We start from the raw sequence: 23,958 nt of genomic DNA, 5'->3' as shown, positions 1-23,958 counted from the left end.
CACGATGGTCCAGGCCGTGCTAGGCCCGAGGTTCCTTGTCCACAGGCATGTATGGCCCGACCCGGCGGCCCGTAGCTGGCCACGCTCGGGGGGGGGGGAGAAAGAATGACACACATGCCCCCCAACAGCTAGTTTGGGAAGGCATTTTGGGTAAAGTGATAAATAACCTTACAATGACCGAAATACCCCTCCCAACAACTAAAAATAGATAGTTTTTAAGGTATTTTGGGCAATTGAATTAATTTAAATTCCTATAAATAGCCCTATCCTCTACCATTCTCATCATACCAATTTAATAATTCTTACAAATAGCCCTATCATCCACCATTTTCAATTCCTACAATGGTCAAAGTCAAGAACAATAGAGAAAATGATATAGTTAATATTGTTTTGTATACTCAATAGACCTGGCAATTGGGTTGGGTGGGTTGGGTCCGGGTTGGGTCAAGGTACTTCGGGTTGATTTCAGGTCGGGTTGCCAAATGTTAGACCCTAACCCTAAATGTTCGGGTTAGGGTTACCCATGGGTCAATTCGGGTCATCCCAAAAAATAATTAAAATTAAAAAAAATAAAGAAAAATTACATGAAAATGTCAAAATTAAAAGAATTAACCTTAAAATTCTAAATAAAAAAACTTGAACATTTAACAATTTAAAGAGTAAACAATAAAAAGTAAAGACGAAATAGAAAAAATTAAAGAGTGGAAACTTCTAACAATGCATAAATAATCCCAATTAAACTTGACAATCGGGTCAACGGGTTGACCCATGACCCAACACAACCCAACCCAACCCAGTTTTTTTGGGTTGGGTCGGATCAGGCTATTTTCACATTCAGGTAACTAAATATGAGACCCTAACCCTATTTTTTCGGGTTGGGTTGGGTCAACTTTTTGCCAGGTCTACTACTCAATAATTGTATAACATTTTTCCAAACTATTACAAATTCTGTTTTAATTTTATTTAATTTATTTGACATTGTTTAATAACATATTTTTTATTTTCAATTTGTAACTATATTATATTTTTATATTTTATTAATTTATTAAAATTTCCGATTTTCATATGTCATTCATCCAACAATTGTATGCTTTGTATCATTCAAATTTAAATGAAATAAAATTTTTATTTTTCTTCTAATTTGTTATTCACTTTAAGTTTTTGTCTCTTTGACTTCTTATTTGGTTAAGTATTTTTTTTTCTTTGTTAGATTTCTTATTTTTCAAATAGTTCCCCAAAGAAATGAAAAAAAAATATAAAAAAAAAACTCAGTCTAACCTGAATCGGCTCACGCCTAAGGCCCAGCTTGTGGCCCAACCCGGCATGGTCAGGCCCATGGCATGGCATGGGGCCGCATGGGCTTGGTCTATGGGCCATGCTGGGCCGACCTCAAATTATGTCTATAAAAGACAACATAAAAGTGGTAAACAATCAGGATCAAAACTCTTATGGAATATCCATAAACTCTGCCTCTAAAGCAAAGTTTTTTTTTTTTTTTCCCCTGTTTAATTCAATGTTTTTAAAACCATTAAATGTGCATCTAGATGTTAATCAATGTGTAACAATGATCCAATCATCGGAAAATATTTATACTTAAATTTGACCATCAGATAAAAAGTAAGTATAGTAGAGTGGTGTCACATTGAATACAATCATTTCATCTAAATGACTAAACGTTTTAAGTACCAATGTCAATCAATGCCAATCACAATTTTGTTCAAAACACTTGTTCAGCGTCAACATAAGTACCAACCAAACAAGTTTCATGTTTCATGTCAAAACGACATGAAATGCCATTACCTTTACTTGCGGGCATTTTGATATAAAATGTCATATTAAAATGCCATCATCCATCCAAACATAACCTTAATTTACTTAACATTGTTGTCATTTGGGGCTCAAGAAAGTACAGAAAACAGAGCAGCAGCGTTTAGCGTTTATTGCACTTCTGGCGTTAGGGGAATGACAAGAAGGCTTGGGCATGCATGTGGCTTTCTTTAAGAAGATAAGACAGACATCTGAGCTACTGGACTAATATGTTTCACTTAATTAGGAGAGATGGTGAGTTGTCAATGGAACCGCCGAACTGAACCTCTTTCCGCTGGTTGTCTGGTTGGATCAACACCCTTTAACATAGCGGTCTAGTCAAGTCAGGTCTTTTAAGAGATGCTAGATGATTTTGATTTGGACTTCCATCATTTCGCCCTCAATCTTACAAGGACCCATTTCAATGTCAAATTCAGATATCTGCTGGAACGAAACCGGACACATGGCTTCTGGGTTCTGACTTCTGACTTCTGAGGGGATCAAATCAAAATTTGTTGAATGATTTATTAATGACCCTTTATCGTATTGAGTCTTTCCTGTGCCCTTCTGGGCCTAAATTGGTCGTTTTGTTTGCCAGGGCAAAACCAATGAGAACACTGATTCATTGTCACAAACTTCTCTGGTCAATCGGTGGAGTTGTAGATTAATTCATCCAGATCATGACAGACAAAAGGGCAAAAAGTAAGTCCAAAAAGCAGTAAAAGCCTAAAAGGAACGGCCACATATTTACAGAGATGATTCCAGTAGTTATCCCCTAGGGACTAGAAACGACCAGGAGAGTTCAGTTTACCATGGAAATTTTAACCCCACGTAGCCGTTTAGTTCAAAACCTGTTCGACACTTGTCCGATACGCGTCAAGCTCTAGATTCTTTCATGATCCAACACGGTTATTATAAAGATACACGCACTCTTCCCAGCTTGTTTGGGTTCGAACCGGCCAAATAGAACTTGCAGTTACACGTGAGCAAGAGAGCTGGAAAAGGAAGCGAAATGGCTCCCAAGCGTTCAAAGAAGGTGGTGGGAACAATTGTGAAGACAACTAGGATAAGGGAGACGGTGCGCGTTGCTGTTGTCGACGGCAAGAAGGCTGAAGGGGAGACCGAGAAAGAGACGATAGTCGAACCAACCAAGGAGCCTATTAGAGTTGCAATTGAAGATGTGAGAGCCCCAGAAGACCAACTCGTCCAGAAAGAGCCTAGAAGGGTTATGGTTGATGACAAAGTCCAAGAAGAAGACGGAGCAGTTGCAGTGTCACCAGAAACAAGGGAACGAGGCCAACAAGAGAAGATAAATCAAGAAGGAAAGGAGGAGAAGAAGACAGAGCAGAAGGGAGAAGATAAGAAGAAGAAAAAGAGAGAAAGGAGAAAGGGTGGCAGGAGAAGAAAGGAAGGTGGGGAGGAATACAAGAGGTATGTGTTCAGGGTGTTGAAGCAGGTGCACCCTGGGATGGGTATATCGTCAAAGGCGATGGCTGTGCTGAATGGGTTCATGAACGACATGTTCGAGAGGTTGGCCGGAGAGGCGACTCGTTTGTCGCAGTACACGGGGAAGATGACATTGTCGTCGAGGGAGATTCAAGGAGCAGTTCGCTTGGTTCTGCCGGGGGAGCTCGGCAAGCATGCCATCGCCGAGGGGACCAAGGCGGTAACCAACTACATGTCTAATAAAACTGCTGCAGCGCAGGCCGCATAGGATAGGCCTCTCTTCCTTCACCAGTTGGCCCTTTTTTTTCAGTGTTTTTAAGAAATTGCTGACTCCTTAACGTCTTACTAATCAATGTTGTTTATCTATCTTATTTTTCTTTCAAGGGCCTCATTTTGTTGTATGTATGTAAGGCCTTCTTGCCTGGAGGCAGATATGGCTTGTTCAGTGTTTGGTCTGTTCTGGGTGTAAAAATTATGGGCGTTAGTGCTGTTGTTAGTTTATTGTACACTTCGGAGAGTTTGTGGAGCCTCTTTTCCTCTGTTTTAGTTTCTTCCCAATATCTTTCTCTGATTCATTTATAACTAGCAATTTCATCTTCTACACAAATGGGTGAAGCATTCAGTGAACAATTTGTGTTTGTATCAACTATATATATTACTGATCACTGAAGAAAGTGGAACCTACATGAAATTTGTGATTTTCCACTACAATTTCCATGCAAGAAATGCCACTTTTATGATGTAGGGAACTGCTTAAATGCGATGGTAATGAGTATCGAAGCTGAAAAAATGATCAAATATTAGAACTTATGAATACAATCAGAGACAAGTGTTGCAGTGATGAGTGATGATGATGCCCTCATCAAAGGCTGGCTTAATTATATGTGGTCTCCTGTTGTGCTTCCATGTGTGAATATGCAAAAGATATGGTCCCATCATTGAAATGTAGCCCACCAAATTGGAATGTTTTGCCTACAGAAGAAATCAAACTGGTCCTATTCTCTTATTATCCTATGAGATGGGACAGCCCTTCCAATCAACCTCATATAAAAAAACAAAATTTGTGCTGCTTCAGAAAAAGTTTGAAATTAGATTATAGAGAACTGGAAAAAGTGCAGCCAAATGGAGACAGACTCTATTATTATGAAATATTTCTGTCATGGTGCCAACACATGCTAATATTTTGTAATGTTATTTGAAGTAGCTTAGTGCTATGTGTTTACCAGTGTAGGCAAAGAAGAGAAGGCTTCTGTCTATCTAGCTAAGATAAGGCTTATAGATGGTGATGATTTAAATCCAGAAATATTATTATATTATCACAAGTTGAATACCAAAAAAAAAAAAAGAAATACTATCACAAGTTAGTACACCTTATAATCCAGACCCATAACAAATGAATATTGCCATTTTCAACTGATAAAATTCAGTGAATATGAACCGGTTCAGCTCTTTTATGGATCAACCACGGATGATGTAAGTTTCTTTACATGGTTTGTAGAATGGCTTCAAATGACATTTTATATTATACAGCCCCCCCCCCCCCCCACCCCAAAAAAATAAAAAAAATACAAACCTGAAAAATGAATAAAAAAAATGAAATGGTCAGAAAAATAAGGCTATTTAACTTGTTCAACTTACAAGATATATGTTACTGAGATCCATGCTAATATACAAAGTGGATAAGGAAAAAATTGAAGCAATCAATAAAATACTTAATTTACAGAAAATAGCCACTGCATATGTTCACTTATTAAATAATCTCATTCACTTAAGCTAATCTTTAGTTTCTTTAAGAGAAACCATACCTCTATAAGTATGGCAGCAAGAACCCACTCTGAGTTCAATTCTTTGTTAAGAATATTCCCATGCCTAAGAACAGTCAAAGGAATAAGTCTTGAACCCCCCTCCCCCCTCTCATGTCATCAATCCCATCCACCCCAAACTTCATCACTGTGGTCCTTCTCTTTCTTGGTAGTCTCCTTAAATTCTCTTCCAATGTTAGAAGAAGATGTGGGACTATCCGCTCCCCAGTCGTCCCAGCCTTTGAAAGATGAATCATCAGGTTTACTCTCCCCGTGTTGTCCAGCATTACCATCACTGATCCCACCCAATCCTTCATGCCCCTTTGCTCCTGCCTTTGTCTCAACTCCATCTTTAGTGTATTCCTCGACTTTTAGTGTTGCCATTGCCATTACGTCTCTCACAATTCCCCAGGTTCTATGTCCAAGTTCTGTGGTCCTCGATGCCACTACGTTTACCGTATCATCATACCCACCTTCTCTCACCTGTCAAATGTTCAATGCACCCAAAGAATCAATAAATAGTAAGTTGAAATTCAAAGCTTTAGCTTTGGATTTATCTTTTACTGTGTGAAAATCTTCTTAACCAATGGGAAAGATGAAGCATATATACCACAAATCAACTTAAATGAGGTCTTTACGTAGAAAAATGTAAAGAGGAAACGTGCATAACAAAACTGAAATTTTATGGCCTTGATAATCACCATGGAAGTCAACTCCTTTCTTCCTGCTTGGACTACATTAGCCGCAGATTGTACAGCAGATGATGCAACCATAGTTAACCGACTAAAGCCCTAAGAAGCAACAAAAATTTAATGAGTCAAGATGCAATTACTTGGATGTTTTCATGCCATAGATGACACACAATCGTTATCAGTATTCAGTAAAACTTAGTTGATATGCTTGGATTTTTTATAAAAATGAACAAATGGTGAGAGCTGCTTATTGGCTGGTGACTAGCGTGAATACGAAGGAGTGTTGATATATTCCATGCTTAGAGGTAGGATAATAGTGGCAGGACTTGCAACTGGCGGACAATAAACCACAATGGAGTTAATGGCCACCTTACAAGGAGAGATCAAATCAAACGTAGATGTCTGCTGCCTCAGAAACCTAGGCTCATCAGGTGTAGATGGAGCTTTTAGAGACCACGATGAAAATTATCTTTTTCACTACCAACAGAACAGATAAAGGAACATCTTAAGAGTAGAATTAACTACTCTTCTCCAAGGTTGGAAGTCAGGATTGTATATATTCTTCTCATTTGGATGGAAAGTCTTCATGGTTGAACTAGACTGTCAGGTGAAATTGTAAACAGGATATCATCGAGAGCAACATAATTATCGAGCTATTAAACATTTACTGAGAGAAGAAAGGTTGTTAGAATCCAATCTGAATATCTAGTTCAATTGGATATTAGAATCTGCTAATGGCCTTGCTGTTGTCTGTTGACTCTCTTACCAGGTGAGAGGTTACTAGAGGAGAACTACAATTTTAGGGGGGGGGGGTCTAGGGCTGGGAGTTTATCTTGTCATGTTCTCAACCATTTAAGCACTCCTGGTTGTCCTCCTTCAGTCTATAGACTGATTGGCGGATTTTCCTTCTTATATTTAATAAAACTCCCTTGGTTGCTGCTTTGATCAATACCTTTACTGCATTAAAAAGCATCAGCAATAGAGACACGAAAGTGGAAATTACCTTCATATCATTAGAAAAGCAGCAGAAAACAAAATAAATAAAATTGAAAAATGAATCTAACAAATTATTGGATAAATAATAGCACTCATGCCTGTAATACTGTGATACTCCTAATGTATTGGTATAAAACCATGACCAATGGCACAGCACAAACAAAAATCATCATTGGCATCAACTTTGACCATACCTGAGGATTTTTTTTTCTTTTTTTTTTTTGGGGGGGGGGGGTGGATAATTGATTTCACGAGTTTGCATTATTTTAGGAGTATGAAGGGGCAAGACTTGAGCAAAAACACTGGGTGATGGTCTTTTGGCCTTACAGAGAAGACAGAAGGTCAAGGGAAATGTGTCAAATTAGCATTGGAGGAGGTTCCATGAAGCCAAGCAAATCATAGGGAAAAGAAAAGCACTTTTCTTTTTCTTTTCCTCTCTCTCTCTCTCTCTCTCACACACACACACACACACGCACACTTTTGTGGTACTAAAGAGTAAAGACTATGTGCAGACTATAGTAAATCCACATGTTACCAAGTGCCAATATGATGCCATCTCTCTAGTAAGGTGGTATCAAAGTTGTTCTTGTACACCAGAGAAACCTATAGCTTCATGGTTGTTTTTCATAATTAACAAGCTAATAGTTAATCACATACAAAATAATAAAGATTGAAGTAATCAGTTCTATGAGGGAACTTGCTGCTGCATTTCTTATAGGCATATAAAACCAGTAAGGATTACTTCCTTTTTTGCACTTGAAGCTAAGAGTAAGCTGAGTTGGGGGATTCTTATATAGGCTTGAGATGCATAATAAACTAAGCATAAAAGAAAAGATGGTAACTGGGAGAGAATTGATGTGGCAATTAGAACAACAAATAACTTCAGGAAAAACCATTGATAGAACATCAAAGTTTTTTGTTACAATATATAAAAGGGAAATCTCAGGCGCAGAAGTGAATGGCGTTTCTCCAAATCATGAAAATTATGATGTCTCAGATGCAGATCATACCAATATTTAAATAGCTCTTGTTATTTATCAAAAAAAAAAAAGCTCTTGTACTTACAAAAGTCAATATAGAATGCATGGAAGTCTAGCCACCAAGTTTAGATTGCAAATTTGAAGGGTTTAGGTTGCAGGATTGAAATGTCATGCTTCAACAATGAAACGAAAATAACACTGATATAAACTTCAGATTGAAAGACTATGCAATCTACAGTAAGAAGTTGGATGAACATTTATTTCCTTAACACAGCATTTGCTTCAATATAAAAGGGTTAGAAGACAAAGTTTTGGCCGTAAAAGATGCAGAAATACAACTGAAATTTTACGGGATTGAAATATTTTCCACACAGAGAAACAATCAGAATTTAATTTTTTTTTTCATATTATTAAGAGATTGTATGCAAAATCATAACAAAGGATGAGATTTCATGTAAATGTAGAAATTCTCACATGAGCTAGAAAGGAATCCTTTATGAAAATGGGGTAACAGAGACAACTATTATACGATATTGTTTTATGGGCCAAACAAATAGAAGAAAAAAAAATGGATACGTGAACTTTCAACATTTAGCATCAGAATGGGAAAAATGAATCAACAAAGGCAAACCCAGATCAAGAAGGGAAAAGAAAATTCGATTTTGGAGATATTCTTACCTGAGAAACAGCAGAAACAGCATCCAATATCATATCCCCCTGGGAATTACTCCTCGAGATTGCTCTCGTTCCAGTCGAGCCAAACCCAACATACTTTCCTCCTTGAGAAGGCGGAATTCCCTCCGGCCTGTTTTGATTCTCTGCCATCTTCATGGCAAAGAATCTTTCCTTGTTTGCCGCGGATGCCTGTATTTTCCCGTAAAGATTGTCTGAAGAATAAGACCGACTGGGACCATCCAACTCGGTGTTCAACCTAATATTGCCAACAGATTGATTCCTGCGGATGTTAGGATTCGAGTCACCATTATCATCCCAAGCACCCCATTGCCACTCAGAATTGGTACTGAAATTCGCGCTGTTATGTTTAGGCGGCTTCGAGGGTTTCAAATCTAGGGGGGGTTCTTTGATAATGGGAGGCTCAGTCCAGGGACGATTTTCAACGATGGCCTGGATTTTTTCGCGGAAAAGGGTGGCGGCAGTGGTGTTATATTTGATGGTGATGTCGGTTTCTTTGGGGATGCCGCGGGCGGTGAAGAAAGCGTTAAGGGCTTCGTTGCCTCCGGGGTTGGCTTCCATTTTCTTGAGGTGGAGTTCGGTCCATGAGTCCATGGTGACGGAACGGACGAAGCTGATGTGAACTCCGAGGCTTCGGTGCTTGCCGGAGCAGTCGAGGCACATGAAAACTCCGAAGGAGACAGAGGCCCATTGTGGGTTCTTTTGCAAACAGTCTACGCAGGTACGGTTTGCCGGGAGGGATTGCAGTTGCCGGAGACGACGAGAAGCCACTGCTGCCGAACACGACGACATTGCGACATCCGCAGCGAGGGAAACCGAAGTCCGGTGTAGGCGGTTGGATGTTGGTTATGCTTTGTGAGTCCATACTCCCTCTTCGTTTCATAGCTGGGGAATTTGGTCGAACGGGAGGTAAGGGAGTTTCCGTTGTTTTCTGTTAAATTTCACCCACAAATCTCTCTCTCTCTCTCTCTCTCTCTCTCTCTCTCTCTCTGCGTCGTAAAATGGCAACTGGCAAGCCATGGGGAATACAACGCTCATGCACCGAGAGCATGCAATTCTTCTGTTCTTCGCCCTACAGACAAGGTGGGACCAGTGTTCCGAAGAGCTGACACCGAAGTCCGAAATTTAGATAAGGAAGCAATGCTACTGCCACGTGGGACGTACTAACGCATACTCTGAGACGCGAGTCGTGGCTCCTTGGATTTGTATAACGATCAACTCCGAAGATTGATTCGAATCCAACGATCAATCTCTAGAGATCGGACTTTTTGGTGTTTCGTGCCTGGTCCCACGTGCCGTGTGGCATTGAATATCAACCACGAGTTTTCTCATTTCTGACTAATCAATGAACATCTAGCACGGATCCTCTCGGGTTTGAATTCGACGGTTGATAAGGCGTTATTACTTTAAAATATTTGACCTTCCAATGCTTGACTTAATGTGGCATTCTCGTAGGGTTAGGCCTAAGCCCAATATGAGCATATAGGCCTCTAAGCCTAACCTGAGCACATATTTAGGGGGCGTTTGCAGAAGATCTTCTAGTAGCTAGCTAAGCTCGGAAGACATGAAGATCGTTTGGCAAAGTCGATAGCAGTGATGAATAAACATGTGCTTAATACACGTGAAATATCAATGTGAGACCCAATAATACATTCAAAAATCAATGTAGGCTCCACTCTCATCTTTGGCTTACACATACATCACCTACTTGACCCCACTCATGTGTTTACCTATACAAAATATTGAAGTGGGACCCACTCATGCATTCCACCTGTACAAATAAAACAATATGGGCCCCACTCTCATTTTGGGCCAGCACATATATTATCTATTGGCCGCGTGGCTGTTATAGTGTTCAATATCCTGTTCAATATAAAATTGTAAATGGATTTCTTTCAACCATGGATGTTACAGTGTACAATATCCTCTTTAGTATGAAATAATTAAAAGAAGAACCATTAGATGTTCCAAGATAATTTATGATAGCAATTCTAGGAGATAACAAGAAAATTAGAGAATTAATAGTTGTGTGTAACAGAAATAATTTTCCAATAAATAGCTAATCTTCATCAATGGAAAAGAGGAATAAGCATTATAATTTGGCAATTGGGAAAAGTCAGAAATGAATTGATAATCAATTGTAGCAAAAATAACTCTTCAATAAATAGTAATATAGGATTTGAGGCAAGTTTGTGATATGCCTACAAGGAGGTTCTTTCTTAGCTCTAGACCAACTAGAACGAGCAAATCAATGAAAGAATCTACACTGAATTGAGTTTCAAAACAAAACCATCGTCCCCCGCCTTCACAGTAATAGTAATTAATATGATATCATAAGTATTTTTAATAATTCCCCTCTCTCTCTCTCTCTGTCCCCATTGTTGGTTCACGTTAGCAAACAACCCTTTGATTTGATCTTGGGAGGGAGCTTGACCATAGAAGGGAAAATTCAATTCCAAGACATTGAAGCAATTTAATAAACATGGGAAGTAAACAATAGAAACTTCAGTTAAAACAAAGAAAGCATAAGGGTTTTAATAAATTGAATGGAAATTCTTCAAATTTAAGCACTCGGGCTGGTCGTCTCTGATCTCTCAACTCATCCTCGAAAAACACACAACAATTTTGATGAAAATGCCTCCCGCAGTTGAATTCATATCGGTATCAGCAGTTCATCCAAAGACAAGAAAACTAAGAAGGGAAACCACAAGAAATAACCCAGATTGGAAGGCCAAAGAACCTAGCATGAAGGGAACGAGAAGCAGAAATTGGATATTAAACAGAGAGGCGAAGAGATACCTAGAAGGAAACCAAGATAGAAAGAGAAGAATTTAACACCAGGGAAATTATGAAAAAAATTAAAACCCAGATCATATAAATAGCGAAAGAATCAAAAGGCAAAAGCCTGATGGCAGATGAATAAAGAAAAGTATGAACAGAAGAGAAAAAAGCAATAGAACTAACTAGGTTGAGAATTGAAAAGAGGATCAATTGAACAGAAAAATAGACCAAGCTCAACCCTCCCCAAAATTAAACAAATAAATAAAGCAGACCCATGTGGAAAATCAAAGTAAAGAAAAAGAAGGCTTACAAGGTAAACCCTGTTGAGGTGAAAAATGAAAAATATTTTCAAGTTTGAAAAACAAAAAGCCTTCACCGGGAGAGGTGCTATAGTTTTTGTCCACATTGATTTATCACCATCACCTGCGTTGATTTACTAATTACTATTTATGTCCCTTCGAAATCTTCAGACGCGGTTTGGGGAGACCCAGAATTTTTAATAATCAATTGTAGCAAAAATAACTCTTCAATAAACAGTAATATAGGATTTGAGGAAATTTTGTGCTCTAAACCAGCTAGAACTACCAAATCAATGAAAGAATCTACACTGCATTGAGTTTTTGAAAAAAAAAAACCATCGTCCCTCCTCCACAGTAATGGTAATTAATAATTCCTCTCTCCTTCTGTCCCTGGGTCACATTAGAAGAAGAAGAATAAGAAAACGAAGAAGAAAAAGAAAGCAAAAAACGAAGATGAAGAAGAAAGGAGGAGGAAAATACTTTCTACAGAGGAGGGTTTTACACGCACATTGAGGAATGGGTGGTTTGGTTTTGTTTGAAGAACCCCAACTATTTTCTCAATCATGCGTTTCTTGGCACACGTATGATAAAGCTTAGAGGGCCTGAAATTTGTATAAGCTTGAGTTGGAGCTTCTCAATTTTGGGGATTTTTGTGCTTGTACAAGCTTTTTGAGCTGTCCATCTTTTTTGCTTCTTGTTTTCTTTTGCCAAATGGAAAAAGCTCAAAAATTGGACTTTCAGGATTTGAGAAGCCCAAAAGACACTATTGAAAAACTTGCCAAACGCAGCCTTAGTGTGGGCCTGATTGGAGCGATCGGGTTTATCTTAATTATTTGGGTTGGGCTTAGACTTACTTTAAACTTAGCCCATTCTGCACGACTCACATCCCTAGCAAGGATATGAAAATATTAATGTAAAAAAAACATGTAAACAATCGACACAAACATTTACACTAAATTCAGGGCATCTCATCAATAGATTTTTTTTAAAGCACATTGAGGTTGCATGACAGAGGGAATGCTTTCTTTAAATATCTGTGATAAAGGCTTTGAAGGTAAGAAAAGTCGGAGTAAATTTAAGGTCCCGTGTGTTGGTGATAATTTATTTATTTAGGCAAATACATTTATCCAGGTAAATGTTATTTGAGAAAATGTTATAAAGTTAGGCTCAGTTTGAAAGGAGTACAAATACAAATCTCTCCAGTCAAATACATACAGAATAGTTTTGCACTCTACATATTTGCATTTATATTCCTTCCAAACTGAGCCTTAAGTACATTTGCCCATGTTCTTTTGCCATGTGGGTAAGTGTACCAATTTCCTAAATGTTTCCTAATTTATTTTGTTTTGGTAGGGGCATTTTAGTTCTACGTAGGGGTGCAAATGGATCGAATCATGATACTATCCTATTTGGTCGAATTTGGATAAGATGTGATAATAGGATCCAATTATAAATCAAATTGGATTCGGATCACCCTCTATCCGCTCCAATATATATTATATATTTTTAAATATATATGCTACTCATTTATTTATAAATATTTTTTTATATTACATCTTTATAAATTTGTTATATTATTTAGTTATTTATAAAAAACATGTATATATATGATGAAAATAATTAAAAAACACTTGTAATTTTTGTTTTTACTTTATTTAAATTAGTATATTTTAATTTTCTTTTAAGAATTTATTAATTTTTAAAGAAAACAAGTCAGATCAAATTAGATATGAATATTTGACTTACCGATGGGATTCAAATTCAAATCAAGTCCTATCAGATCCAGATCAGATCCGACATGAACAATGTTAGATTGAATTCGAATATACTTTGATTCGAATCGAATCCAATCCATTTGCATCCCTAGGTCTACACAAGGAAAATTTTTTTACAATAAACCCACATTTCACTAGTAAAAGAACATGAAATACTATTAAGCAAAGAGATAGAGGAATTCCAAATAATAACCCTAATTCAATTGGGAATCAGAAATAAAACTGTGAGCGGACAATAAAAAAGTAGAGGGGTTTGAGAAAGAGACTTTTCACTTTTGAGAAAAGGAAAGAACTAATGTGTGAGTGAGGCAAATGTTACAAAAACAGTTATCAGAGGGAAATATTACTAGGAAAAAAAATCTAGTAGTTTACACTTGACGTTCATGTTTCGAGATTTTTAGAAATTTGTGAAACAAAAATCAGAGAAAAGGTAGAAAGAGCACCACACAATCATATCGCCTGGTAGGTGCCTAGGTGGGGACGCACATGAAACAAGGAAGCAACGATCGGTAGCTGGGAAGGAAGATATTTCGATCATCACCATGAGTTTATTCACAGAGACTCTGAGACTGAGACTGAGCGAGTGGTAGCTGGGAAAGAAGATATTTCGATCATCACCATGAGTTTATTCACAGAGAAGCAAGAGACCTTGGTGAAGGAATCATGGGAGACCATGAAGCAGAACACACCCGAGCTCAGCCTACGTTTCTTCACCACGTAAGTAGAGAGAGAGAGAGAGCCTAGCTCTCTAGCTCTGCCTTCTTCTTTCATGGCGGTTTTAATTGATTGTATCATTTGAAGAGCAACCTTATTGTTTCTGTGCTCTAATTCTGTGGCGGATAATGTCGTCAGGATCTTAGAGATTGCACCAGCAGCCAAGAACATGTTCTCTTTTCTCAAGGACTCCAATGAGCTCCCTCAGAATAATCCAAGGCTCAAGGCCCATGCCGTGAAGGTCTTCAAGATGGTGAGTAGTGTGCGTGGTGACTGATCGAGCTGGTGAATAGATATAATATAAATTAATCGATTCTGTTCATCAACTAATTAATCAGTTTAAATTCTTCCGTTCAACTCAAAAAGACGTGTGAGTCGGCCGTTCAACTGAGGGAGAAGGGAGAGGTGGTTGTAGCAGAGAATACAATCAAGAACTTGGGATACGTCCATCTTAGCAAGGGAGTCATCGATGCCCATTTCGAGGTGCTCAAAGAAAACAAACAATTAACAATATACAGATTCTTTGATATTGGGTTCATCTGTTTAATTAATTAGATGATCGATTATTCACTGTTAAATGTTAATTTCTGATCAGGTGGTGAAGGAAGCTCTACTGACGACCATTGAAGAAGCAGTTGGAGAGAAGTGGAGCGAAGAGATGACCGGTGCGTGGGGTGAAGCCTTTGATCAGTTGGCGGCAGCCATCAAGGCTGAGATGAAAGAGGAGAGGAGGCAGCTCAGCTTCATTTGGCCAATAGCTCTTGACTCATTAACTATCAACTGGGTAGTCTATCTATAGTGGTAGGGGGGGGGGGGGGGAGAGAGAGGTTCGTAAATGTTGGACTATCCCAAAATTTTCTTTTTTTAATCAACTATGTTTAACTCAACCGCTCCTTCCTTCATGTTCATAGCAAATTCCAGAGAATTATATAAAGCCATTTCAATTTCTTATGTTCTCAAAAGAAAAAAGAAATTATGTGCCTGATACTTAAATTTGTGACAATAATTTGTTTGGGAAGTTAGATTTATTGTCAAGTTCTCGTGGAGAATTTCCTATGTTCATGAACCGGGCATCTGTGCTTAAATCTAATTCCTTCAATTGCTGCCTTAATTTCTATCCATGATGATGGCAAATTATTCATAAATTAATTTGGAGTGAATAATGTAAGTGAATCAATTTGGAACTTGTAGACAGATATTCTGAATCAGGGAATTACAATAGTTGAGCCAAAACTAAGAGGTCTCTTTGTTGCCCCAAAGAGTTATTGTTACAAGCTAAGGCTGCAACTTGGGTCGGGTTGGCCCAAACCCAACCCTAACCCAATTGAAAAAGTTGGGTTGGGTTAATGTTCGGGTTAGGGTTAGGGTTGAAATTCATAAACCCAACTTTACTTTGGGTTGGGTTAGGGTTGACCCCTTAGCCAACCCTATTCAACCCGAACCCGACTCTATAATACATGTCACATATATAAATATATGTTATATGCAATATATAAAATATATTGATTTGTTTAGATGCATGATATTTGTATAGCACCCACCACATAGTATCATGTATTTCTTTTAAGATAATCATTTCACTTAATCCTAATCAGAAAGATTAAAACTTTGATAACATTATTTTATGTTTTTTGAAAATTTTATTCTTAATCTTCTCTATGTTGTTTGCCACCCAAGAAAGATCTATCGTAAGTCATAACTCATATTAAACTATAGTCATTTCTAACACTTGTTTTTCTGAATTTTGTATCAAAAAAATAAAATAAAAAATGTCAACAAACAAATACTAATAAAACATAGGATTAATATATGTAGTGAAAGCTGAGATAAGATCTAAAATCGAGAAATCCTATGATATTTTAAGGGATGAGAGGAAGTTTGGGTTGGACCTAACCTGAGCCCAATCCTATCCGAAATTGACTTCGGATTGGATTAGGGTTGAAGGAGTTTAATTAACATTAGGGTTAGGGGTTGGGATTTAGAATATAGGGCTGAGCTTGGGTTGGCCTCAACCCGACTTAACCCGGCCTGACTTACAGCGCTGTTACAATCTTGACCAATACACCGAAAGCCTTTAAGACTAACATTACCACTAAACTTCTGAAACTGACATCTGGGCGACTTCACCCTATGCAGCTCTCACTCTACTCTGTCCATTGGTCCAAGCGAAGCAAATAGGATAATAGGAAGATTTAGAGTTGTGGTCCGTTCCAGGCCAGGTGAGGCCTATCATTAACTCGTGATGTAAATATTGGGCTGAATTTGCTCTGGATGTTTGCTGGGCTAGACATGTCCAAATCGGCTTGGGAGGTAAGCCCATCTCAGGAAAATTTTAGGTGAGGCCCGCCAGCCCACTAGTGACCAGGTAATGGGCCCGTACTAAACATTATCATGAATTCATGATACAATGATGAAAAGAGGGATAAGATAACCAACCCACATTATTGCTGCTTCACGCTCAGCGTGCAAAGTGCAAACGCACGAGAGAGAGAGACGATTGGGTCCTACTGGAAGTACAACCGCACAAAAGATCAGATTAAAAGGATGGCCTTTGAAATTGTTGAATAGTTTTGTTCCTTTCCATAAGTAGAGATACATGATGGAATGAAACGATTTCAGTGTTCTTTGTTTTTATTCTAGACTAGAGCACAAGCTTATCATCTTAATTGAACCCACTTATTGTAAAATTGGAATAAGACCAATTTCTGTTTGTGTTGCAGTCAAAGAAACAAGTAGAACACTAATTTGCACTAGTTAATTGGATTTGGGTCAAAAACCTAACTCTTACATTTAGTGGAGATTTAGATTAACAGAATGAGCTACCAGAGCTGTCAGTTACAAATGAACTAAAGACTTGAGGAGCACTCGTTGGCAGGGGTGCCAATCGAACCGGCCGGGTTAAGTCGGGTTGAGGTCAACCCTAACCTAATTTAAAGTTTTGGGTTAGGCTTGGGTTAGTCCAACTTCTCTATTTCCTTTTACCACGTTCTTATCTCCTAAGCTTAAGGGTTGAGATCAATTCAGTTTTAGTATTATTACATGTTAAAAGGATATAGTTACTTTTTAAAAATCTTGCCTTTAAACTTAAATTTATTGACATACATATGTATAGAAAGATATATAATACATACATACATATATTTATGAATGTATGTTTTTACATATGCATCCATGCCACATGCATATACATACATACATACATACATATGTACATACATATACATACATATATGTGTGTATATTAATACTCACATAAATAACTGTTAATATAATATTTATGCATACAAATATGAAGCTAGGTCGGATTGGCCAAAGCCTCAACCCTAACCCAACCCAAAGTTGAATTCACACTTTTCAACCTTAACCCTAATCTGAACTTCAGCTTGGCCAACCCAATTTTTTGGGCTGGGTTCAGGCTAACCCAGTCCAAGTTACAGCCCTACTTGTTGGAGCAAATTTCTCCAATCCACCTGGAGGATTCATGGAAGACAACAGGATTATTTATGTAGCCAAACTCCAAATAGTTGGAAAAAAGGTTTCTTTAGTTGAGCCTGAAATGGCTACTTAGATAAAACAAAAGTATAAGATTCATGGGACCAGAATTTTGAAGAGTATATTTACTTAATAGGGTATCATTGTCAAGACCATGGATTGCTGCTACTGTTTACACAGAAGATTGAAATTACTGTGAATTAGTCCTAAAGATATGTATTCATTCTGAGAACTAAAGCAACTAAGCAAGAGATGAAGACGCATTGCTCAATCACTAATTAGAACTGAGTTTGCAACTTTTATTGCATTACTTGAAGCTGTTGTGCTAAAAGAATTTTACAACTCATAAATGGTGTGGTGGGACCTCAAAACAGAAGAATTCTAGGTATCAGTGGGGCCTTTGAAGAGATTCTTAGCTACAGCTCCGTTTGTTTGGAGTGCAATTTCATTTGCATTAAAATAAATGCATGAGTGATGAGATCAGTTTTTCTTTTATGATCAATCCTGAATAGGGAATATGGCTCCATTAAAAGGTGGTATGATGAATGAAAAGAAGCAAAGAAAAAGAAAAGCCCTTAGTGCGCTGAATGTGACTGTGATTGATTAAAACCTACCATTTCATGCACATTATTCATCGAATAAACTTGAATGTGGAATTTTTGGTAGATACATATAATTAACAAGGAGATATCAGATATTCAGATAACTATCACTAAAGTATAAATAGGACCCACCATAAAGGTTGTACCTTCCTTCCAAAAGAAAAACTAGCTAGTGGTTAAATTAACAAATTGGATGGGTCTTGCACAGCTTTGCACGGACTGCACGAACCGCGCATGGCCTGCGCGAGCTACATGCGACCTGTGCGACCTGGCCGATTTGGATCAGCCTAGCGCATGATCCGGCCAAGCCACCCATAAGGCGCTCATCGACAAACCTGGCCTAGACACTGACCCGCCGACTGATACAGGCGCCAACTTGACGACCTGGTCTAGACACTGACCCGCCGACTGACACAGGCGCCGACCTGGCGACCTGGCCTAGACACTGACCTGTCGACTGATGAAGGCACCCCCCTGACAACCCGGCCCAGGCGCCGATCTGGCCGACTGACACAAGCGCCAGCCTGACGACCTCGAGGAGTTCACCACCGTACCCCAGTTCTGATAGGATGCGACGAGTCTTATCGTTTGGAGGCTTTTCACCCACCTAACCCGCAAGGACTCCGGTATATAAAGACCTCACCCCCCAAAGGGGAGGGGGAGGAAAAAAAGGAAGTAACCCCTGCTCTCTATCTCTCTCATATTATCTTCAAAGCTCTCTACAATAAGAGTGCTAACTTAAGCCTCGGAGAGCCCCCGCCGGGAAAATACCCCCGGGACCTCTGATTCAGTTTTCGCAGGTCCTTCAGCTCCCTCCGCCTACAAAGAAGAGGAAAAGATGGAGTTCTCGGAGGTCTTTCAGCTCCCGCCGCCTACAAAGAGGAGGAAAAGATGGAGTTCTCGGAGGTCCCTCAGCTCCCGCCACCTACAAAGAGGAGGAAAAGATGGAGTTCTCGCAGGTCCCTCAGCTCCCGCCACCTACAAAGAGGAGGAAAAGATGAAGTTCTCGCAGGTCCCTCAGCTCCCGCTGCCTACAAAGGAAAGAAGACCACCTCATGCTGAGGGCAGCGTCGCACCAGGGAGCTCCAGCATTCTCTAAGTCACCGGCCGCCTAGTAGGCAGTTCGCCATCGAGCAGTTCGCCACCAGGTAGTTCGCCACTAGGCAGTTCGCTACCAGGCAGTTCACCACCAGGCAGTTCGCCACCGAGCAGCTCGCCACCGGGTAGTTCGCCACCAGGCAATTCGCCATTAGGCAGTTCACCACCGAGCAGCTCGCCACCGGGCAGTTCGCCACCAAGCAGTTCGCCACCAGGTAGTTCGCCACCAGGGAGCTCGCCACCAGGCAGTTCGCCACCAAGCAGTTCGCCACCAGGTAGTTCGCCACCAGGGAGCTCGCCACCAGGCAGTTCGCCACCAGACAGTTCTCCACCGGGCAGTTCACCACCAAGCAGTTCGCCCCCAGGCAGTTCTCCACCGAGCAGTTCGCTAGTAGGTTGTTCACCACCAAGTAGCTCATCACTAAGGCACGCCACCACCGGGTCAAATAACGAGGTGCTTAGCCAAAAAAATTTACATCACAAAACATTGGTACGTGGCCGAAAATGGTTACATCAATTGGCGTCGTCTGTGGGAACACACTACAAAAAGCTAAGTTCTCATCCTACAAAAGCTAAGTTCTCATCTTTCCAAAGCTAAGTCCTCACTTTTTAGAAATTGAAGCTATCACTTTATAGTTTACATTTTTTATGAACTCAGAGACTATGCTGGGAGCTAACGGACTAAGTAGTTCTACCAACCTTACTTTCAATTCAGATAATGCCACATTAGTCATCTCCGCAAGGTCCCCCCTACAAAGATGAGCTCTTCGTGGCTTTCGCGGGAGTTGGCGGCCAACTGACTACATAGGCGCTCTTACCGGTCGAGCCTTCCAAGGCTCCCGTGTGAGCTGGCAACCTAAAGTTAGTAGTGCTGCCCCCGAAGGTCGAGCCCCTAGTAGCTTCTTGTAGGAGTAGGTGACCGGCATTATGAAGCTGATGCAGGCCAAGACTATGGGCCACATTACTACTCAAGACCCGGTCGCCTCTCCGGCACGGGCAAAGTCAGAAAAGAGTAGACCACTAGTCACTCCAAAGCCTACGGGTCACATTACTACTTAAGACCCGATCGCCTCTCCGGCACGGGCAAAGTAAAAAAAGAGTAGACCACTAGTCACTCCAAAGCCTATGGGCCACATTACTACCTAAGACCCGGTCGCCTCTCCGGCACAGGCAAAGTCAGAAAAGAGTAGACCACTAGTCACTTCAAAGCCTATGGGCCACATTACTACTTAAGACCCGGTCGCCTCTCCGGCACGGGTAAATTTAGAAAAGAGTAGAGCACTGGTCACTCCCAAAGCCTACGGGCCACATTACTACTAAAGACCCGGTTGCCTCTCTGGCACGGGCAAAAGTCAAAGAAGAGTAGACTACGAGTCGCTCCCAAAGCCTATGGGCCACACTAGTAATTGGATAAGCACTTACTAGCTCATCGACTTACGGGCCAAAAGAAATCCTACTCCCTTCGTTGAGTTACTATCAGTTCGGGAGTGGGGGGCTATTGATGAGGGCAGATTTGGCCCTCTGGTGAAATTGTGACATGTGGCACCTCGTGATAACTAGGAAAACACCCAACCAACAAACTTACGAAGTTGGTGACCCACCTGGGCACCAGTTTGGCCAGCCTGGCGCGACCTGCGCGGCGCGCGTGGCCTGGCGTGCGGCCTGCGTGAATTGCGAGCGGCCAAGCGCGCGGCCTACGCGAACTGGGCACGGCCTACGCGACCTGGCCGACCTGGACCAGCCTAGCACATGATCCGGCCAAGCCGCCCATAAGGTGTCCACTGACAAACCTGGCCTAGACACTGACCTGCCGACTGACACAGGCGCCAGTTTGACGACCTGGTCTAGACACTGAACAGCCGACTGACACAGGCGCCGACCTGACGACCTAGCCTAGACACTGACCTGCCAACTGACGCAGGCGCCCCCCTGACAACCTGGCCCAGGCACCAACTTGGCCGCCTGACAAGCGCCAGCCTGACGACCTTGAGGAGTTCACCACCGTACCCCGGTTTTGACAGGATGCGACGAGTCTTACTGTTTGGAGGCTTTTCACCCACCTAACCCGCGAGGACTCCGGTATATAAAGACCTCACCCCCCAAAGGGGAGGGGGGGGGGGGGAAAAGGAAGTAACCCCTGCTCTCTAGCTCTCTCATATTATCTTCAAAGCTCTCTACAATAAGAGTGCTAACTTAAGCGTCGGAGAGCCCCCGCCGGGAAAATACCCCCGGGACCTTTGATTCAGTTCTCGCAGGTCCTTCAGCTCTCGTCGCCTACAAAGAGGGGGAAAAGATGGAGTTCTCGGAGGTCCTTCAGCTCCCGCCGCCTACAAAGAGGAGGAAAAGGTGGAGTTCTCGGAGGTCCCTCAGCTCCCGCCACCTACAAAGAGGAGGAAAAGATGGAGTTCTCGCAGGTCCCTCAGCTCCCGCCACCTACAAAGAGGAGTAAAAGATGAAGTTCTCGCAGGTCCCTCAGCTCCCGCTGCCTACAAAGGAAAGAAGACCACCTCATGCTGAGGGCAGTCGGATTACGCCGCACCAGGGAGCTCCAGCATTCTCTAAGTCACCGGCCGCCTAGTAGGCAGTTCACCACCGAGTAGTTCGCCACCAGGTAGTTCGCTACCAGGCAGTTCGCCACCAGGCAATTCGCCACCAGGCAGTTAGCCACCGAGCAGCTCGCCACCGGGCAATTCACCACCAAGCAGTTCGCCACCAGGCAGTTCACCACCAGGCAGTTCGCCACCAGGCAGTTCGCCGCCAGATAGTTCGCCATCGGGCAATTCTCCCCCAGGCAGTTCTCCACCGAGCAGTTCGCTAGTAGGCAGTTCACCACCAAGTAGCTCATCACTAAGGCACGTCACCACCGGGTCAAATAACGAGGTACTTAGCCAAAAAATTTTACATCACAAAACACTGGTACGTGGCCGAAAATGGTTACATCACATATTGATCAACCTCCATCAGTAACCAATCTCCTCCTGTCTTTTCTTGTGGGTGGCTTTTGGGATAGAAATTATGAAATAATATAGAATCAATTATATAATATATAATTATTATTACAAAATACTAAAATATTAAATATGAAATTCAGTGAAATGTTTTGTCTAAGATATAAAAATTTGATCATGGATCCATCAAGAGTCAAAAAGGAAAGAAATTTCCAAGATTTAAAACCATGGCTACAAGACCCTTGAATGAGGAGGATAGGGCCAAGTCTATGGAGAGAAATGCTTGAGAATTCTAATTTCAATTCATAAGAAGAAACAGTGCCCCAGCAAGTGATGAACAACCTGCTAACAAACAGGAAATGGCAAACCCAAGTCAAAAGGGGAAGGGATGAATGGAATTCTGTTGCAATAGTCACCAATCTGCTACACTAGATTCATTTCTTAGGTATATTAATTTTCCCATTTCACAGTGACATGAAGAATTACTACAAGAAGCAAAGCAAAGATCATTTTTCATATATCTTTTGGTACACAGAGAGAGAGAGAGTCATCATCATCATCATCAGCCGCAGCTGCAACAACCATCCTTTTACTTTAATGAGTAGAGTTTACATTTGAATCAAAACTGATTCATTGGGGAAGGATTCTATTGGATGTACCGCCATGAACCATCCCCAATAGTGATAAGGATTTCATTAACATGGATGATACACAACCTAAGCACCTAACAGATTCTACTCTGCATGAATTACTCTGCAAAAAACCAACTTTTGAGACAAGGGAAGAAGAAGAAGAAGAAGAAGAAGAAGATTGTTGAAGCAAAGCATTTGAATTCCCAGGCCCGATGGAAATATTAATAGCATCACCAGCACCAGCACCAAGACCTTGGCTGCTGTTCTGTTGAACTTGAACATGCCTATCATCATCATCATCATCATCTTCTTCTTCCACCTCCATATCCACAGGGCCGAGCACTGGCAACACCACAGACATGGAGGCCATGATGGGTGTTCGACAGAGCGGGCAATTCGAATGCGAAGCAAGCCATTTATCAATGCAACGAAGGTGGAAAGCATGTCGACAGTTGGGCAACAGTCGTACCACTTCTCCTTCCTCCAGATGACCCAAACACACGGCACATTCGCTCTGCTCAGCATGAAACAACCCTCCGCCTTGCTTGCTGGAGTAAGCTAGAATTGGGATGGACTCAAGCTCCTTTTCTTCCACCCCAACTGCAGCCTGGTTCCCTTGAACTGCTTCAGAGGTCTCATCTTGGCGCCTGCTCACACAGTATCTGGTCAGCACAAAATTGTAGGCTACAATTGCCAGAGCTGTGGCCACAATTCCTGCCATGGAGATCATTAGTGGGGTGAGGAGGAGATGGGATTCTTGGGAGGGTTGTTGGGGTGGTGACTCCATGTTCTCCATCCCATATCATCTGCAACAGCCTGGTCTAGCAAAATTTTGTGAGAGATGGTTCATGAAAGCTAGACATGGCTTTAGTACTTTTATACCATTATTATCTAATCAGAAAAAACAAAGAGGGATCAAATGTCTCATGACATTGACTCCTTAATTAGTCACTGAAATAAATCAAGTTGTTGGGTATTTTATAGTAATCTAGAGTGATAGATAAGATACTTTTCACTATATGATAGCTATAGATATGTAGAGCACTTTATTTATTTTATAGTATTCTTTTGCTATTGATCAGCCTTGGATTACTGATTATCTAAGATAACAAGTTTGGTTTTGGTGCCATCCAACTTTTTGTCTCAAACTAATCTTATTTTTGTTGTGGTTATTGGCTGCAACTTGCCAATTGCGTAAATGA

General features: G+C 40.8%; 4 protein-coding genes across 6 annotated transcripts; 2 read left to right on the top strand and 2 right to left on the bottom strand.

The window, feature by feature from the left end:
- Window positions 1–2,746: 2,746 nt before the first annotated feature.
- Window positions 2,747–3,781, top strand: LOC148847204 (uncharacterized). The gene has a single exon (XM_088952128.1). It carries the CDS (start codon window positions 2,819–2,821, stop codon window positions 3,518–3,520), a length of 702 nt encoding a protein of 233 aa, XP_088808254.1. The 5' UTR covers window positions 2,747–2,818; the 3' UTR covers window positions 3,521–3,781.
- Window positions 3,782–3,874: 93 nt separating this feature from the next.
- Window positions 3,875–9,514, bottom strand: LOC148847203 (putative ADP-ribosylation factor GTPase-activating protein AGD6). 3 transcript variants are annotated; one of them, XR_016101333.1, is made up of 4 exons: window positions 8,401–9,364; window positions 5,756–5,845; window positions 5,058–5,537; window positions 3,875–4,224 (listed from the first exon to the last, which is right to left on the bottom strand). XR_016101333.1 is itself a non-coding variant. In XM_088952125.1 (3 exons), the coding sequence occupies exons 1-3, from the start codon at window positions 9,205–9,207 to the stop codon at window positions 5,175–5,177; spliced, it is 1,260 nt and encodes a 419-aa protein (XP_088808251.1). In that variant the 5' UTR covers window positions 9,208–9,514; the 3' UTR covers window positions 4,852–5,174. The 3 variants fall into 3 exon arrangements, 2 of the variants coding, with proteins under 2 accessions (XP_088808251.1, XP_088808253.1); XM_088952125.1 differs by lacking the exon at window positions 3,875–4,224 and having other exon boundaries at window positions 4,852–5,537; window positions 8,401–9,514; XM_088952127.1 differs by lacking the exons at window positions 3,875–4,224; window positions 5,756–5,845 and having other exon boundaries at window positions 4,852–5,537; window positions 8,401–9,379.
- Window positions 9,515–13,778: 4,264 nt separating this feature from the next.
- On the top strand, window positions 13,779–15,040 carry LOC148847202 (anaerobic nitrite reductase HB2-like). Its single transcript, XM_088952406.1, has 4 exons — window positions 13,779–13,987; window positions 14,123–14,237; window positions 14,351–14,467; window positions 14,580–15,040. The coding sequence occupies exons 1-4, from the start codon at window positions 13,890–13,892 to the stop codon at window positions 14,781–14,783; spliced, it is 534 nt and encodes a 177-aa protein (XP_088808532.1). The 5' UTR covers window positions 13,779–13,889; the 3' UTR covers window positions 14,784–15,040.
- A 7,566-nt stretch (window positions 15,041–22,606) lies between these two features.
- On the bottom strand, window positions 22,607–23,703 carry LOC148847201 (putative E3 ubiquitin-protein ligase ATL44). The gene has a single exon (XM_088948193.1). It carries the CDS (start codon window positions 23,550–23,552, stop codon window positions 22,755–22,757), a length of 798 nt encoding a protein of 265 aa, XP_088804319.1. The 5' UTR covers window positions 23,553–23,703; the 3' UTR covers window positions 22,607–22,754.
- Between the last annotated feature and the right edge of the window lie 255 nt (window positions 23,704–23,958).

Source organism: Nelumbo lutea, chromosome 6 (genome assembly GCF_056320005.1).
Source record: "Nelumbo lutea isolate HS-2025 chromosome 6, American lotus-T2T, whole genome shotgun sequence".
NCBI lineage: Eukaryota > Viridiplantae > Streptophyta > Magnoliopsida > Proteales > Nelumbonaceae > Nelumbo > Nelumbo lutea.
The sequence above is the reverse complement of the archived record's forward strand: the minus strand, read 5'-3'. Positions and strand labels throughout refer to the sequence as shown.

Bases quoted from the DNA above. Each gene is read 5' to 3' on its own strand.
- LOC148847204 (XM_088952128.1), top strand. From the start codon at position 2,819: ATGGCTCCCAAGCGTTCAAAGAAGGTGGTGGGAACAATTGTGAAGACA.
- LOC148847203 (XM_088952125.1), bottom strand. From the start codon at position 9,207: ATGTCGTCGTGTTCGGCAGCAGTGGCTTCTCGTCGTCTCCGGCAACTG. The intron at 5,846-8,400 runs GTAAGAATATCT...GTTGCTTCTTAG, and splicing joins CTGTTTCTGCTGTTTCTCAG to GGCTTTAGTCGGTTAACTAT. The intron at 5,538-5,755 runs GTGATTATCAAG...AACATTTGACAG, and splicing joins GAAAGGAGTTGACTTCCATG to GTGAGAGAAGGTGGGTATGA.
- LOC148847202 (XM_088952406.1), top strand. From the start codon at position 13,890: ATGAGTTTATTCACAGAGAAGCAAGAGACCTTGGTGAAGGAATCATGG. The intron at 13,988-14,122 runs GTAAGTAGAGAG...TAATGTCGTCAG, and splicing joins AGCCTACGTTTCTTCACCAC to GATCTTAGAGATTGCACCAG. The intron at 14,468-14,579 runs GTGCTCAAAGAA...ATTTCTGATCAG, and splicing joins TCATCGATGCCCATTTCGAG to GTGGTGAAGGAAGCTCTACT.
- LOC148847201 (XM_088948193.1), bottom strand. From the start codon at position 23,552: ATGGAGAACATGGAGTCACCACCCCAACAACCCTCCCAAGAATCCCAT.